Raw genomic sequence first — 18,939 nt, 5'->3', positions numbered from 1 at the left:
CCACATTGCTGCTTCTCCAGAAAATACTAAAGTGCTCAATTCAGAGAAAGTAATACAATACTTCCAGACATACTTCCCATCAGCAACTGGGAAGTCAACCTGCCGTGACAAGTTAAAGATTCCACATCCAAGGGGAAAAACACCACATGCCTGAAGCTCTCGACCAGCCATACTGGGCAGCAAAAGCTGCCAGCGAGCCGCAGCCATACACAGACAGTCCCAGCTCACCCGCCGAGGAGCCGAGAACCCACCTGGAGTGATCCGAGGCTCGTCTTCTACTCGACCCCGAAACCGGAACGAGGATGGAGGGAGTCGGTGATAGCGATGATGTTGCCAGGACTACGGGCCTCTAAGGCCAAGATAAGTCCGCACTCTTAAGAACTTTGAAACTTTGTGGAAGCCAGAAACATGGCAGCTCTTTGTGCACTGTCTCGTTCAAGTCTACTTTACTCTGCAATCGTTGCACTTTTGTACATATGATTGTGCTTATCTATAGTATGATTTTACTTCGGAGTCACGTGAGTGACTACGTGAAGAACCCGCTCAGCGCGCATGTGCGGCATTACGCCAGCAGTGCAACAGTGGCACAGCGGGAGTCAGGCGCTCCCGCTACGAGCCTGAAGGAAAGGAACGTTAGGTAAGTACTTACCTTCAGAGTAAAGTCGGACTTTGCTTTTGTGTTTGCTCCAGGGGGAGCAAAGCAGCAGAGGGAAGCAGCCCCCGTTCGACTCCAGAGAAGGAGCCGACAGTGGAGGGGGGAGAGGCGGCAACGGGACCACACACGCTGCGGTCCACAGACACGGGTGCTGCGCTGATGCCCAGTCCGCTAAACAGCTGTCTGACCAACAGCAGCGGACTGGAGGGAAATTTAAAAACCGGCCAGCACCCCTGCAGACTCCCGACAAGGAGATTCGCCGCCCGAGAACCGCTGAAATGCCACCCGAAAACGGCAGACAGCCTCCAACAGCAAGGTCAGGACCAACCTCAGGCTGGAGACAGACACGGAAGATGGGATCAGCACTTCAAACAAAAAACAAGAATGTCTGTTTCTCCAAGCCAGAGGAAGGTCATGGAGCTAAAAACTCCAGCGAGACTGCCTCAGGAGCAGGGGCAAGTCCGCCAAGGGAGCTAACACTCCCACTCCAGTGCCTACAGCACTGGCCATCTCCCTTGTCGAGGGATCGATGGCGACCAGGGCTGGGCTGGTCAAGAAGAGGGGTCACTGGCTGAACAACATCGGGAGTATGCTTGAGGTACAGGATCAGGAAGAGCTGCTGGGTGTGGCCGCTATGTGGCTCTACCACTAGCGAGATGGCTTTTCAGTCTCAACTGATGGCCAGCTTACTACCTGTTCTTTTCAAAAAACCTCTCCAAGACAGGTAGTCATGAGGCGTTGGATTTCATCACGCTTCCCCTAAATTGCATTTACTCAAAGTGCCCACCATTATTGGGGGGTACATTGAGCATCGCTTTTAAAAAGCCCAAATATCTAAAAATGAATTTGATATCCCTGACGTCGGCTATCATTTTCGCATGCTCTTTCCAGAGGGTCACGGTAGTATGGCAAAACACCTGATCCTACTGTTCGCAGTGCTCCGCAACTTCTCAGGAAGTTATAAAACCTGCCCTCAACTCAAAAACATTTTACAGGACTGTGAGAACGCCGACCTCACAACCACAGATCCTGCTGTCTGGCTAAGTTACCAAACCAAGCCTAAAAAACTGGACGAAGTGTCCAAAATATTCGGCGCAAGAGGGCAGGGTCTGGAATGAGCACCACACGTAAACCAGTCAGCAGTACCTCTAACGCGTCCACCAGGAGGGTCTACCTCATGGTACTGGTGAAAGCTCGGGGCCTGCATGCCAATCCCGTAAGCCTTTCAGGCCAAGGCCCAGAGCAGGCCCCATGGAAAATGCGCCACCCCCCAACACCACCGCCACGTCAGACAACGTGCAAGACTCATTGGACCGGCAGGAAACAGAAGAATACCCATAACCATGGAGGTAGGTGGGTCTGGTTCCTACCAACGTATAGAAAATAGGGGCTTAATACTAACAGGGGGGAGATTACACCTGTTTTAAGAAGCACGGGAGTCTATCACGAGTGATCAGTATATACTCAATGGCTTTAGTGGATACAAAATACAATTCATACTAGAAAAATTGCCACCAGTTCAACATTTACCCCAGAGGGTATTTTCCCTCTCCGTTAAAGAAACGAGAGGGACAAGCTGTACTGGTGAGACTAATTACAAAGGGTATCATGGGAAACATGAACCCTTGGAATTCGTGTCAAATATTCGTCACTAAACCCAAAAAGATGGTGGATGTCGCATCATCATTGACTTAACTTCACTAAATATGTTTGTTAAGTATATACATTTCAAAATGGAAATGGTTGTTACTGCCAAACAACTAATTTCCAAAGGATACTTCATGGCAAGCATTGATCTTAAAGATGTTTACTATTTAGTACCATTCACAAGGATCATCGCAGATACCTGAAATTTACCTGGATGGGACAGCTATGGCAATTTAAAGCGTTACCCAATGGGAAAATAGGCAAGACCATGGAATTGACTATGTTAGCTGTATCAGCTACCAAACAGTTATTCGAAACCCTGGGATTGTCTTACATCCAGATAAATCTAAGTTGAAGCCATCCACAATCATGGACTACTTGGGCTTCACAATTAATTCAGTCTACGTGACTGTAACATTGCCAAGAGACAAAACAGTTGAATTGGCACAATCATGCAACAATTTAATGGTCCACGTACTCCCAACTATTCGACAAGTAACAGAGTAATTGGGAATATGGTAGCAGCATTTCCGGCTACACAATTCAGACCTTTGCACTGTCAAAACTCACAAAGAGCAAAGGTACAGGCACCAAAACGACATACAGGTCATTATGATCGTGTCATGAAGTCACCCACTGAAGCAACATCATAACTACAGTGGTGGGCAAAAAACGTTTGGCATAATTTCAACCTATTATCATCACTAACAAGTAGTAGATGGACTAACCGAGAATCATCGTTACCACTTACACTGGGCATTAATTATCTACAGATGTTGGGTGACTTTTATGGTTTAAAAGCATATGCACAAATATGCATCACTTGCATGTACGGTTACAAATAGATAATACTACGGTGGTAGCCTACATTAACCATATGGGCGGCATAAAATCGGTATCATGCGACAAGTTGGTCAACACAATTTGGCAATGGTGTGTCCAAAGACATATTTGGCTATCAGTAACTTACCTGCCAGGTAAGCTAAATACAGTGGCAGACACCAGGTCACGTAAATTTAATGACAATGGATGTTAAACCCCAAATAATTTGCAAAAGTTATCATGCAATATGGCACGCCAGATATCGATTTATTTGCATCAAGGCTAAATCACCAGGTACCTAAGTATATCGCTTGGGAACCAGACCCTGAGGCAGCAGCGGTAGATGCGTTCGCGCTGGATTGGGGAAATTCTTCTTCTATGCATTTCCTCCCTTCTGCCTCATCAGTTGGGGACTACGCACAATACAAATGGACTCTGCTTCAGGTATTTTGATAGTACCCGACTGGCCTATGCAGCCATGGTTCCCAAAACTCCATGACATGGTTGTTGAAACTCCGATGGTATCCCCAGTGACCCAGAGTTATTAACACCCAGTGTCGGGCACAAGCCACCCGTGCCATGAAAAAAAAATTTAAAAAAATCAAACTCCTGGGTTGCAGATTCTGCACAAACCACTTCTGGGACTGGGTTTATCAGAACAAACCATCGACACCATGTCAGCATCCCTTCGAACATCCACTAAAAAACAGCACTTGTCCAGCATCAATAAATGGGAGAAGTACTGCTTGGATAAAGGGACCACCTACTCAACCGCTACAGTTACCAACGTACTGGAATTCCTGGCGAACCTTCACCACGATGAAGGACTCAGCTACAGAGCCATCAACACGGCTAGAAGTGCCATGCCTGTCTATTTAAAACCAGCTCCAGGACAACAGGCCATGGGGTCCCACCCGCTGGTGGTCAAACTAATGAAGGGTATTTACAACTCTAACCCCCTAGACCAAGGTACACCCATACATGGAATGTCAGTGTGGTCCTGACATACCTCAGGGGATGGCCACCAGCCAGATCCCTTAACCTGGAACAATCTATGCTCAAAACACTCATGTTGATGGCACTTGTATCTGCACAGAGGGTCCAGTCACTACACCTATTGCGACTGGACAACATGACCACAGCTCCAGACCAGATCTTTGTCGTTATCCAGCGACTGATCAAACAGAGCAGACCAGGAACACCTAATCCAGTCGTGGAATTCCGGGCTTACCCACCAGACCCACAGTTATGTGCCATGACCCACCTACTATCCTACATAGACACAACCAAAATATTCGAGGGAGATGAAAAGCCTTGTGGATCAGTCAAAAAAACCTTATGGTCGGGTGACGAGCCAAACCATTGTGAGATGGCTCAAGCAGGTGCTAAAAACTGCTGGGATAAACACTAACATGTACAAATTTTATTCCACCAGGGCAGCATCCACATCGACGGCTAAAATAATGGACATGCCTATAGACCACATCCTGGCTACAGCAGGATGGTGGGGGGAAAGACCGTTCAGAAATTTTATAATAAGCCGTTGGCAAAACCTGTTTTATTTGCAGCAAAGATTTACGGACTGCAAATATTTAATTTAAGCCCAGCGGAGCAATTTAATTTCTTTGTTGTTATTGTTAAAAAAATATCATTGTGTTTTTCTACAAACAGATTCATTGGTTGATTACGATAACACTTCCTCCCTCAAGAACTTTGGCAGTGAGTGAAATAAAACTGTTACACGGTTTGAAATCACAGAGCTTTGAAGTCTTCACGTAGTCACTCACGTGACTCCGAAGTGAAATAGTAAGATTAAACGAGAACTTACCAGTTTGAAGTTTGATCTGTATTTTATGAGGAGTTACGATGAGGGATTACGTGCCCTCCGCTCCCACCCTCATAATATGGGTCAAACTGATAACTGATGTCTCCTTTTCTTTACTATGTATATTTCAATAACTGTGTCTATCTGTGATTCCACACCGCTGCTTGGAAGTATGCCGCGCATGCGCGCTGAGCGGGTTCTTCACATAATCCCTCATCGTAACTCCTCATAAAATTCAGATAAAACTTCAAACTGGTAAGTTCTCGTTTAATCTTACTATTTTACTGGATTGCATGCAAATCCAAAAGTATTTAACTGTACATAGATACATGTGACAGTAATGGATCATCGTCAATCTCTCAACAAGTCCACATGTCATAATGTCCAATACCACCTTGGAATAATCCACATTTGTGCCTATATACCACCTCTGTATAGAAGAACACGCCAATGTATTTCACAAAACATTTCACAGAACATTTTATCAGCGAGAAAGATGCTTGTAAATTTGGCCAAGGTTACAAGTTTTCCAGCAGGGTCCTTGTGAAGAGAGAGTGAACTAACACAGAGATTTATTAAACAGAATGGAGCATCTAAAATCACAGCTGCCAATCATGGGAGTGCATCATGACCTTGAGGTCAAGAAGAACAGAGAAAGAAGGTTCTCGACCCGAAACGTCACCCATCCTGAGATGTTGCCTTGTAGCAGAGGGGAGCAATGAAAACATCCCAAAATACTTCCTACAAATCTCGAACGAGAAAGTGATTTCCCCTTTGCTCAGGACTCCCAACACCAAGAGTCTCCTAATGGATCTCCTGAAAGCCTAAAAAATAATTGAATTCGCAATCACTCAATGCAGAACATCCCATTAAAAATTGAGGTCAAGTTAGTGTTATGTTACCCCATTTTCTCAATCAAGCACATCCTACACATTTGGGGCAATTTACAGAGGCGAATTAACCAACAAACCCACGTCTTTGGGATGTGGGAGGAAACTGGAGCATCCAGAAGTAACCCATCTAGTCGCAGGGAAAAGGTTCACACTCCACAGAGACAGCACCCGAGGTCAGGATCGAACCTGGATCACTGGCGCTTGAAGGCAACAGCTCGCCAATATGTGCTACTGTACCGCCCATCTATTATCCCTTCAACCACCAGCACATCATGACTGTAGCACGTACTATGTACAAAATACACTGCAGTTATGCTCCAGGCTATTTTGACAGCACTTCCTACACTGTTTTGTTTATTATATATTATATGCATTATTGCATTTACAGACCTGTTAAGCTGCAGCGCAAGTATTTAATTGTTCCATTGTTGGTACATACAACTATTAAACAGTCTTTGCTCTTGTGGAAGCTCTTCCATGAAGAAAAAGAGCGGAAGCTCTTCCATGAAGAAAAAGAGCAGCAGGGTCATGTGCACATCACCCCACCCTCCAGCATTTTTGTGTACCTCCATGTATCATTGTTCCTTCATTGTCACTGGCATAAACCCTGCAATTTCCTACCATACAACAACTTGGTAGATCCCTCACCAGAAGGATGGTTCAACATAACCTTCTCAAACGGTCATTGCAAAGTTCAACAAATACCTTGTCAGGCCTATCAACAGAGCCATCGAGAGTAAAAGAGGGAGCACTGGGACTACATTGAACACTTTGTAACTTTGTCCGTGACTCCTTGCTACTTTGTGTATGGTATGCAAAACAAAGAATTTCACTGTGACAAGTCACATGTGATAATTAAGTATCATTCATTCATAGAAACATAGAAATTGGTGCAGGAGGAGGCCACTCGACCCTTCGAGCCAGCACCGGGGGGAGGGAAGGTGGGGGGGAGGGAAGGGGGGGGGAGGGGAAGAGAAGGGGGGGGGGAGGGGAAGAGAAGGGGGGGGGAGGGGAAGAGAAGGGGGGGAAGGGAAGGGGGGAAGGAAGGGGGGGAGAGGGAGAGGGAGAGGGGGGAGGGAGAGGGGGGAGGGAGAGGGGGGGAGGGAGGGAGGGGGAAGAGGGGGAGGGAAGGAGGGGGAGGGAAGGAGGGGGAGGGAAGAGGGGGAGGAAAGAGGGGGGGAAGCGAAGGGGGGGAAGGGAAGGGGGGGGAAGGGAAGGGGGGGAGGGGAAGTGAAGGGGGGTGGGGGGGGAGAGACACTTTTAAGAAGCCAGACAACTTATAATAAAGTTTTCAAGAAGGAACTGCAGATTGTGGAAAATCGAAGGTACACAAAAAGGCTGGCGAAACTCAGCGGGTGCAGCAGCATCTATGGAGCAAAGGAAATAGGCAACGTTTTGGGCCAAAACCCTTCTTCAGACTGATAGGGGGTGGCGGGGAGAAGGAAGGAAAAAGGAGGAGGAGGAGCCCGAGGGCTGGGGGATGGGAGGAGACAGCCCGAGGACTAAGGAAGGGGAAGAGACAGCAAGGGCTAACACTGGGACTACATTGAACACTTTGTAACTTTGTCGGTGACTCCTTGCTACTTTGTGTATGGTATGCAAAACAAAGAATTTCATTGTGATAGTTCACATGTGATAATTAAGTATCATTCATTCATAGAAAGATAGAAATTGGTGCAGGACACGACATTTGGTAACGACATTTCGTTCAGACCGTAAGGTCTGAATGACAAATAAAGGATCTAATTCTAATTCTAATACCGGGCTAACAAAATTGGGAGAATTCAATGTTCAAGCCCACAGGCTGCAGACTCCCCAAGCGGAATATAAGGTGCCGTTGGAGGAGACCCAGGACAGAGAGCAGTGTTGCGGGGTATGGAAGAGACCCTGGTGCAAGCCTCATCTATGGTGGAGGAGGGGAACCCCCGTTCCTTGAAGAATGAGGACATTTCATATGAGGCTCGGACCAGGGTCTCTCCCATACCCCGCAACACTGCTCTCTCTCCACATCCCCACACTCTCTACAAGGGCAGAGTCCCCCTAGTCCTCACCTTTCACCCCACCAGCCGTCACATACAACAAATAATCCTCCGCCATTTTCGCCACCTCCAACGTGACCCCACCACTCGCCACATCTTCCCATCTCCCCCCATGTCTGCCTTCCGCAAAGACCACTCCCTCCACAACTCCCTTGTCAATTCTTCCCTTCCCTCCCGTACCACCCCCTCCCCGGGCACTTTCCGTTGCAACCGCAAGAAATGCAACACCTGTCCCTTTACCTCCCCCCTCGACTCCATTCAAAGACCCAAGCAGTCGTTCCAGGTGCAACAGAGGTTCACCTGTATCTCCTCCAACCTCATCTACTGCATCCGCTGCTCTAGATGTCAGCTGATCTACATTGGTGAGACCAAGCGGAGCAGCATTTGGCACACTTGTCTTCAACAGGAAGAGTGTCAAGCACAAAAGTTAGAACATCATGTTACAGCTGTGCAAGTCGTTGGTGAGACTACACTTGGAGTACTGTGGTTGCCCAACTATGAGAAGAATGACATTAAGGGTTGGAAGAGATTCTCCAGAATGTTACCTGGGCTTGAGTTATATGGGGAGGCTGGAATTTTTTTCCCTTTGGAACATAGGAGGCTGACGGGTGACCTTATTGAGATCTACAGGATCATGAGGGGCATGGATAAAGTGAACACACCCTTTTACTCAATTTAGAGGATTCTAAATCTCAATGGCAGAAGTTTAAGGTCAGGGTAATGGATTCTAAAACTAGAGAGCATCAGCATAAGATGAGAGGGGAGAAATTTAAGAGGGACCTCAAGGGCAACCTTTTCCACTCAGAGGGTAGTGCATATCTGGAATAAGGTGGCAAAGGATGCTATAGAAGTGATACAATTAGGACATTTAAACAGATATACGGATATGAAAGATTTAGATGGCAATGGGCCATGCTGTGGGTATGAAAGATTTCCATGCGGTAGACAAAAATGCTGGAGAAACTCAGCGGGTGAGGCAGCACCTATGGAGCGCAGGAAATGGGCAACGTTTCGGGCCAAAACCCTTCTTCAGACTGATGTGAGGGTGAGGGTGGAGGAGGGGAAGAAGAAAGGAATTGGAGGAGCCAGTGGGCTGAGGGAGAGCTGAGAAGGGGAGGAGAAAGTAAGGACTATCTGAAATTAGAGAAGTCAATGTTCATACCGATGGGGTGCAAACTGCAGTTCCTTCTTAAACAAAGGTTTCCATGCTATGACATTATACCAAAATTGTGATGCATTTAAGAGAAAGCAGTCATTTCTGTACACAATTTGTCCAGATTAAACTTTGAACACAATAATCTTCTATAAATCCATTTTAGATTCCGCTCTGTTTGAGCTAGCTTCCTGCTCTGCGTTCCAGTGTAACCCCCCCACTCTCCGAACACAACCAGCAATTGTGGATTGCTTCTCTCCTTCCCCAATTACTGTACACCTCCCACCTGCATCACTCTCCACATCCTTTACAGTAGAACCTTCGATGGTATAGCCCTTTGCAATCCCTTTTCTAATCTCAGAAACATTCCTCTATAACCTTGATCTCCCCCAACAATTCCTCCTCTCCCTCCCAAGTCCTGCTGTGCTCCACTGAAGGACTTTGGCAGAATTTGGTTCAGTTAGTTCACTCTGTCGGACTTCACAAACTGTATGATGAATTGCTTAATATTTCACAACCATTTCAGGGCAAAAGGGTTAAAATCCTGTATCTCAGTATTAATTTCTGCATCGCTACCAACATTCTTCCTGGTCACCCACTGCAGCTCCCAATATAGAGATTCCATGCGTACAATGAAATGTGCAGATAACATTTGTGGGCTATTATGAGAGTTTATTTACAATATAGCGGGAAAGATAACAAAAAGCTTTGAATGGAATTCTTTACATTAAGATCACCTCAAGGCATATTCTGATTTAAAATCAAAATGCCCCAAAAAATACCAAGACATTTTTCAATTCAAAACAAATGATATTTTATTTTAATAACTTCAGACCTGGGTTAAGAAACCTGGTCATGGGAAAAAGTTAGAAATCAACCAAAGCACTGCTAATTAGATGTAAGTACTGCAAAGTCCAACCATCCTTTGTTCACAGGCTTGAACCTCCTACAACTACAATTGCATCTTGTAAGATACATGTTTATTCTATATTCTGTGTCAGACAATTCAATGTAAAGATGAACTGGGAGGGGATGGGGGGAGGTGGTAGAGTAGGTCTTGGGAAACAAAATGCTTGAATAAAAATAATCTGTTAAAAAAAGTAATGAAGCTCTAATACACGTCAGCTCAGTGTAGCCATTGCAAGTTAAACAATAGAGAAAAGTAGTTTCACAGCAAATAAAGTACTAGATGATTATTTCTTACCTTAGCCACCCAGCTGAACAATGGTGACATTCCACAAGTTATCAGCTACCCTTCCTCATAAAGTGAATCACGCACCTTTAGCTACATTGGACGGGGTAGATGTTAGAGCTGCCTTTCCTTTCAAACTTTACTCAAACACAAAGTGCCTGCAACTCACAAAGTAGTACAGATCCCAGCTTTCCTTTAGCATGAGGTCATCAGCCCATTTCCACACCCCTGCCTTTCCTAATCAGACTTTCAGCCAGCGGCCTTTTAAACTGCACTTTGTAAAGAGACTGTATTTAGGCTGTGAGAGAATACTACCGCCCACTTTGTGTAGGGAAGCGCTCTGCATATTAGTCAGGAAGCCTGAGAAATGTGGAACTTCTTGCTTGACGGCCTTGTGTAAACATACGATGGCAGATGCAATGCACAGACGTCTGCTGGCTAATGGTGCCGCATTTTGAAATTGTGTTGAGAGTCGTACACATAACCAAATCTCCAAAATTTCGCCAGACCCACAAAGGGTAATTAAATCTTCAGATTTGCAACACAAAAATCTTTAAAAAGGCAATTCAATTGAGAGAGAAACACAAGAGATTTTAATGAAAGGCAACAAAATTTAAAACAACACTTTTCCCAAATTAAATGAAAACATCATAAATAATCAGGTCTTCAGAGCTCAAGGTTGTTACCTCATCAAATAGAAGGCACACTTGTTCTCAGACTAAAAAATAAGTGAAGAACATGTAATAAGGCAATTCTGATCTCCTTTAAAAAGTTAGGGAACAGAGAAAAAGTAGGTAGGCCAATTGATTCTGTTCTACTTCAATACAATCATCCTCATCTTTTATCTCAATACCAAATTCCTGCTCTTTTCCCAAACTGCAGGATGCCTGTTATGTCCAGAAATCTACCCATTTCTTAAATATGTTTAGTGCTTGTCCACCACTGTCTTCAAGTCCTTTTCCCAGGGTCACTGTTGCAGGTTAGATTGGCATTCCCAAGAGTGAACTCACGGAAAGTAACTAGCGTCCTTAGAAACTGCGTGGACCAACTAACAAGAGTATTCACCGATATCTTTAATCTCTCCCTTCTCCATTCTGAGGTACACACCTGCTTCAAGAAGATCACTATCATCCCTGTGCTGAAGAAAAGCAAGATCTCATGCCCTAACAACTACCATCCTGTTGCCTTGACACCCACCATCATGATGCGCTTTGAAAGACGAGATATGGAACACATTAGAGGGCTCTCGCTTAACATTTTTTCGTTGTTTCCAGCCGGGCAACTTCGGCAGATTTTTAGGTTGCCAAATTACAGTTTAGGTGGTCATTTAAGACGGTTTGCATGACGTGTGCGATAATGTGCTTGGACGAAGTGCGTAGTTACCAGTCGGAATTATCCTCAATGAAGCATTCACATATTACGCGCAAAGTACCAGGAACTGGTGGAGAAGTGCCAGGGCAGCGGCTGGAAGACATACTATGAGCCCATAGAGGTGGGCAGTAGAGGCTTTGCAGGATGCTCACTCTGCAAAGTACTCAACCAGTTGGGCATTACGGGACTGGGAAAGAAGACGGCCATTCAATCTGTAAGCGAAGCCGCAGAGAAAGCCACCAGGTGGCTTTGGATTATAAGGGCTGATCCGTGGGCGGTTGCTGCTGGGACGCAAGTCGGGGCCTGATCAACCCCGGCTGGGTCGCCTGGGCGAGGGTGTCTGATGTTGTGAGACCCGAAACACTCGATGACCCCAGGTCACACCACTGAGGATGCATCCCAGCGCATCTCGAGGATGTATCTTTCACACAGCTTCAAATAAGGTCACAAACCAAACATATTCACCAATCAAGACATGATATATACCACAATGACATGCAGCAAAATTATAATACAGTATCTCAACTCTTTTTACACGTTGCAATTAATGCAATTTCTATTATTTCTTTCCACTTCCAAACAAAAATGTGGTTGGATTATTCAGCGTATGATCAACCTCGGTGAGACCAAGCGTAGACTTTACGATCACTTCGCACAACACCGCCACTCAGTTTGCAATAACCATCCTGGTCTCCCGGTGGCTCAGCACTTCAACTCCCCCTCCCATTCCGAATCCGACCTTTCTGTCCTGGGCCTCCTCCATGGCCAGTGAGGCCCACCGCAAATTGGAGGAACAGCACCTCATATTTCGCTTGGGTAGTTTACACCCCAGCGGTATGAACATGGTGGCTTCTCCAATTTCAGGTAGTCCTTGCTTTCTCCCTCCTTCCCCTCCCATTCCCAACTCTCCCACAGCCTACTGTCTCCGCCTCTTCCTTTCTTTTTGCCGCCCCCCCTCAACATCAGTCTGAAGAAGGGTCTCGACCCGAAACCTATTCCTTCGCTCCATAGATACTGCCTCACCCGCTGATTTTCTCCAGCTTTTTTGTCTACCAACGGGATCCCACCATTGGCCACATCTTCCCATCTCCTCCCCTGTCGGCTTTCCGCAGAGACAGCTCCCTCCGTAACTGATCAACTGGTCAATTTATCCCTTCCCACCCAAACCACCCCCTCTCCTGGCTCTTTCCCTTGCAAACGCAGGAAATGCTACACTTGTCGCTTTACCTCCCCCCTTGACTCCATTCAAGGACCCAAGCAGTCTTTCCAGGTGCGGGAGAGATTCACCTGCACCTCCTCCAACCTCATCTATTGCATCCGCTGCTCTAGGTGTCAGCTGCTCTACATCGGTGAGACCAAGCGTAGACTTGGCGATCGCTTCGCCCAACACTTCCGCTCGGCTCACAATTTTTACAGAGACAAGTTAACCTACAAAGCCAATGCGTCTTTGGGATGTGGGAGGAAACCCACATGTTTGCTGGGAGAATGTGTAAATTCAACACAGACAGTGCCCGAGGACAGTATCGAACACAGATCTCGGGCGTGTGAGGCAGCAAGTCTACCAGCTGTGTCACTATATTTTGTTTTCCAACACAGAAAAAATAAAATGTTGATAACTTTGGTTACTAAAAAAAACTATCAATTTTCAGTCTTAAATAACTGAGTGACGCTATGTCCCCCTTTACAGCTACTGTATGTTTTAATTCAGTTCAAGACTATGGGGCAGTACATTGGCCATAAAGCTGCTGCCTAAAAGTGCCAGAGACGCGGAATTAATCCTGAATATGGGTGCTGTCCGTAGGGACTTTGCTCCTTTTTCCTTTGATGATTTGGGTTTTCTCCGGGTGCTCTTGTTTCCTTCCACATTCCAAAGGTGTGCAGGAACCTTTTTCAGACCTAACCCAAAACGGAATATTTTCCTTTTGTCCAGAGATTCTGTCTGACCTGTTGAGTTACTCCAGTTTGTGTCTATCTTCAGTTTAAACCAGCATCTGCAGTTCCTTCCTACACACACAACACGATAGAACTTTATTAATCCCAGGAGGGAAAGTGTGTGTGTGTGTGTGTGTGTGTGTGTGTGTGTGTGTGTGTGTGTATGTATATATATATATATATATATATATATATATATACACATATATATATATGTGTATATATATATATATATATATATATATATATATATATATATATATATATATATATTATACACACACATATACATACATATATACTTACTTGCAGCAGCACAACATTTATATAGTTATATATTCATATATAAATATACACTGTTTTTTTTCTCATTTATAACATTGTTTACAGAGTACTGTTTACATATTCTGTTGTGCTGCTGCAATGAAGGATTTAATTGTTCTAACTGGGACGTGAGAGAATAAAACATTCTTGATTAACGTCGCTAATGTGTGGGATAGAACTAGTGTACGGGTGATCAGTGGTCGGCGTGGACTCGGTGGGCCGAAGGACCTGTTTCCACGCTGTATCGTTAAATTAAACTAAAAACACTAAAACCAGAGGGAGTCTAAAGAAGGGTCTCTACCCGAAACGTCACCCAATTTCTTCTATCCAGAGATGCTTTCTGCTCCATGGAGTTCCCCCGCACAATTAAAGCATGGAATAGTCTTCACCCTACCATAGTTACCCAACCAAATGCAACTAAATTTAAGGTAGCTCTTTTTTCCCCAAGAACCCTTTTTTGCTCCAAGTCCAAGTCAAGAGTCAAGAGTGTTTTATTGTCATGTGTCCCAGATAGGACAATGAAATTCTTGCTTGCTGCAGCACAACAGAATATGTAAACATGATACAGGAGATAAAACAGGAGATATAAGTTCAGTGTGTTTATATTCCATAGACCATATATATACACAATAAATAAATAGATAAAATGCAATAGGCTTTTATTGTTCAGAGTTTGAAGTTTGGTGATGGACCCAACACCACCTCCAGTTTAAATTCCATTTAGAATATTTTTGGAGGACTAGGAAACCAGAAGTAAGAGTTACTCCAGGGAGTTACTCCAGCCCCAGGGAGTGATTCTGCGTTGGTTTTCAGTGGTCGCAGCGAGGCGGAGACCGGACTGCAATGGCGGCCAGATCTCCCACAATGCAAAGGGAGGGAGAAAGTGCCCGGCGCCGACCAGTTGCCATGGCAGTGCGCATGTGCAGGGTGGCCAATGATGTGCTGGCCGTGGTTGTGCGCATGTGCAGGGGAAGATGTGCTGGCCGTGGCAGAGCACATGTGCAATGTGGCCAGCCGTGCCGGCGGATGAGGAGTGGCGGAGAGTGAATACGGAGAGTGCCAGAGAAAGAGAGAGAGAGAGAGAGAGAGATAGAGAGAGGGGGGCCCGCTCAGAGTTGAACGGCAGGTGTCCCGGGTGCTTGCCAAGTCGGGCAAAATGACACGGTTTTTAGATTGCCCGACCGGACGTTAGGTGGCCATTGGCACCCGGGCAACCGTTGATTTCGAGCCCTGCATTAAATCCAGTCTACCAAGCAACTTGACCCATTGCAGTTTGCCTACCGCCAAAAGACGTTCATGGATGGTGCCATTTCCCTGGCCCTACACTCATCCCTGGAATTGCCAGATAAGGGAGACAACCATGTCAGATTTCTATTCATAGACAACAGCTCTGCCTTTCATACCATTATCCCATCCGAGCTCATCTTAAAACTTGTGGAACTTGTCAGCACTCATCTTTGCAGCTAGATCCACGACTTCATGACCAAAAGACCCCAATCAGTGAGGACAGGGGACAAATCATCCTCTATGATAATCCACAACATGTGCTCCACAATAAATTCTCAGCCCCCTCCTTTACTCCTTTTACACCCACGACTGTACAGCCAGGTACAAATACAATACAATTTACAAATTTGCAGACGACACCACCATTGTGGGCCGGATAGCAAAAAATGACAAGTTGGAGTACAGGAATGAGATCGAGAACCTCGTGTCCTGGTGTTAAGACAACAACCTTTCACTCAATATCAGCGATGTTAAAGCGTCGATTCGGGACCTCCGACTTCGGAGTTTTAAATCATCCCGACGAGGGGGCCTGTACATCCGGCCGTCCATTGCAGCGACTACGGAGGGTTTATGGCCCTGACCATGGGTGAACAATGGAGGAGGACTGGCTGAACATTGTGCCTTCCACCACAGTGAAGAATGCTGTGGTGGATGTTTGTGTTAAATCTTATTGTGTATTGTGTGTTCTTTATAATTGTATCGCTGCTGGCAAATTCATTTCACTGCAACTTCGAGTGTATGTGACAAATAAAATTGACTTTGACTTTGGAGATAAAGGAGACAATGATCGACTTCAGGAAGCAAAGTGGTACACATACTCAAGTATACACTGATGGCACAAAGTAGATATTGAAAGCTTCAAGTTCTCAGAAGTAAATATCAGCAACTTGTTCTGGATTACCCATATCGAAGCAATGGCCAAGAAAGTACACCGACGCCTCTACTTCCTTAGAAGACTTAGGAAGCTCGGCATGACCCCAACAATAACTTACTAATCATGCCTTGTACATTCTCAATCAAATTATTGATATAGATGCCAGCAATGGGCTCAGCACTGAGTCAGAGGCCTCCAGCCAAAAATACAATCTTCCTCCACCATCCTCTGCTTCCTACCACAATGCCAATTCTGTATCCAGATAACTTGTAGGGCCGAGATGGCCTGTTTCCGTGCTGTAATTGTTATATGTTATATGGTTATAATGAGCTCTCTGGATCCCCTCCAATCTAACATCCCAGAGCAGCATACCATGCAGAAACTTATCAAAGGCCTTGCTGAAGTCCATATTTACTATTTCCAGGGGCCCTATCATTAACCTACTCAATAACCTCCACAAAAAACTCAATCAAATTTGTGATGCCACCATATACTAAATGGAGAACAACATCCAACCTTAATTTTCAGAATGTGCCAACTTGCCAGTGGCTGTGGAGACCAAGACTAAAACACGAAAAGCTGGAAAGGGACACAAAAAGCTACAGTAACTCAGTGGGTCAGGCAGCATCTCTGGAGAAAAAGTATAGGTGAGGTTTCAGCTCGGGACCCTTCTTCAGATTGACGCTTTCACTTTGGTGTTCATATCCTGTGGCACTAAAGCATACAATGCAGATATACCATGGATCGTGAAGAAGGAAAAACAGAGGCAGAACTGGAGGGGGAGAAATCTTCTTTCATCCAATTTTTATTTGCCCCCCCCCAACCCACATTTTCTATTTAAATATTTCAATACAAACCTGATACTGCTGTTATTATGACTACGCCATATTTGTTTTGCTGCATTACTGTGCTATCGGTCTATAGTTTTCAGAATGATTATCTGCAAAGTAGTTATTTAACTACAGCCAATTTTTTAATGTACTTTTCCTGCCTATTTGACTTTGATGCAACTTATTTAACTTTAAACAGGGAGGCTTTGCGATATTTGGGTTTAATTTGTGGTGATGTATCTGGGGAACGGATGATAGAGAGTTCTGGTGGGACGGAAGTGAGATGAGAGGGTCACACCAGAGCCATTGTCAGATTCTCACAATGCAATCAAAAAGTTCAAAGAACAGATGAATTTGGCCTGGATCGCAAGTGAGAGGACTTAAAATAAGCATACAAGATGAAAACTTTCCCCAAGATAACTGAAGCTAAAGTGATTCTGAAAGTTTCAGAAGTAGAAGTGGAGCAGGGGGTAAGGCTATTCTGTCCCTCATGCCTGGAGTCATTTACAGAGATCAAATGTAATCCTATACCTTGGCACCTCTTTCCTATAATAACCCTACATTCCTCAATTCCTTGATCAACCAAACACTTGGCAATTTCTGCCTTCAATCCACTCATGAACCTTGCTCCACAGTCCTCCTGGTTACACAGTTCCAATAATTCAACACTCGCTTTGTGAAAGAAAATCTCTAGCCATGCGTAGAACATCACTTACGTACCAGGGCACAAAAGGCCATGGACCAGGTGCTGGAGAATGGGATTAGTGTAGAAGGGTCAGCAAAGACATGACAGGCCAAAGGGCCTGCTGCTGTTCTGCATGACATTGAATATCACTCCTGCAACTGCCTGTCAAATTCCGAAATAATTTTGCACATTTCAACCTCTCATTCTTCCAAACTCCAGAAACCACAGGCCTAGTCTGCAATAAACCCTCCTTGATCAGAATCAATCTGATGAAATTTGCTGCACTTCATCTTTTGCAATCAAATTGGCAAGGAGGTCAGACCAGTGCACTACATTCCATATGCAGTCTTATCAGAGCCCCATATAAATACCATAGGAATTTCATTAGTGTACTCAAATTACTCTTTAAATAAAATGGAAAACATACGAGTCATCCTCATTGTAAGTCAATGTAGCGGCACTTTAGATAAGATTTATGTACAAGGCCATCCAACTCATGAGAAGAATAGATCGGGTAGATGCACAGAATCTCTTGCCCAGAGTGGGGGAATCGAGGACCAAAGGACATCGGTTTAAGGTGAAGGGGAAAAGATGTAGTAGGAACCCGAGGGGTAACATTTTTACACTAAGGGTGGTGGGTGTATGGAACAAGCTGCCAGAGGAGGCGGAGACTATCCCAACGTTTAAGAAACAGTTAGACCGGTACATGGATAGGACAGGTTTGGAGGGATATGGACAAGCGCAGGCAGGTGGGACTTGTTTAGCTGGGACATTGTTGAATGTTTCCGCACTGTATCACTTGATGACTCTATTTATAATCCCTTACTTTTTAAACCAGCGGTTCCCAAACATTTTCATGCCGCCTTGGGTCCATTAACTCATCCCCATTGCCCCCTTCCCTGGCCTACAGAAAATATTATTCAGAATAGTGGTTTGCATGACCCAATAAGGTAGATAATAACACAATAAAATTCAAAACAGTAACAATTAATTGCTCATTTACTGCTTTTTAGTTTAATTCAAAGTCTGATAGTCATTTAGCAAGCGTCTTAGCTACCAGATTTAGTAACTACTACTTCAGTGCTCCATAAATTCTCAATGCAATGGATGAGCTTGATGAAGTGATACCAGTTAAGTTAGTTAAGTTTCATTTAGAGAGACAGCATGGAAACAGGCCCTTCAGTTCACCAAGTCCACGCTGACCAGCGATCCCCACACACCTGAAGTGGACTTCCATGCTGGGCGAGAAGTTGGGTAACGACACTAAAACCACGTTCCAGCAAATATGATGATGGAAATGCAACAAGGAGCTTCCTAACCACACAGTATAGGATAGCAATCAGAAATTTCCTTCTGAAACCAAAACTCGGGGTGATTTCTTAAACTTGGGCTTCAGCTCAATGTCATTTT

At 45.0% G+C, this 18,939-nt stretch overlaps 1 protein-coding gene across 11 annotated transcripts in view; it reads right to left on the bottom strand.

Moving 5' to 3' along the window:
- The window catches only part of tbc1d1 (TBC1 domain family member 1), a 247,214-nt gene that overhangs the window by 167,362 nt on the left and 60,913 nt on the right, over window positions 1-18,939 (bottom strand). The window contains exons 1-2 of one of the 11 annotated variants that reach the window (XM_033026880.1): window positions 10,239-10,430; window positions 6,513-6,515 (exon numbers count right to left, since the gene is read on the bottom strand). The exons of 8 other annotated variants lie outside the window; for them this stretch is intronic. In XM_033026880.1, the coding sequence (XP_032882771.1) occupies window positions 6,513-6,515; window positions 10,239-10,268 (33 nt within the window). In that variant the 5' untranslated portion in view covers window positions 10,269-10,430. Of the gene's footprint in view, window positions 1-6,512; window positions 6,516-10,238; window positions 10,431-18,939 lie in introns of those variants that run through there. 2 more of the 11 variants (XM_033026890.1, XM_033026899.1) reach the window with 2 other exon arrangements.

This window comes from Amblyraja radiata, chromosome 1 (genome assembly GCF_010909765.2).
Source record: "Amblyraja radiata isolate CabotCenter1 chromosome 1, sAmbRad1.1.pri, whole genome shotgun sequence".
Taxonomy (NCBI): Eukaryota; Metazoa; Chordata; class Chondrichthyes; order Rajiformes; family Rajidae; genus Amblyraja; species Amblyraja radiata.
Note: the sequence above shows the minus strand (reverse complement) of the source record. Positions and strands in the feature narration are given on the sequence as shown.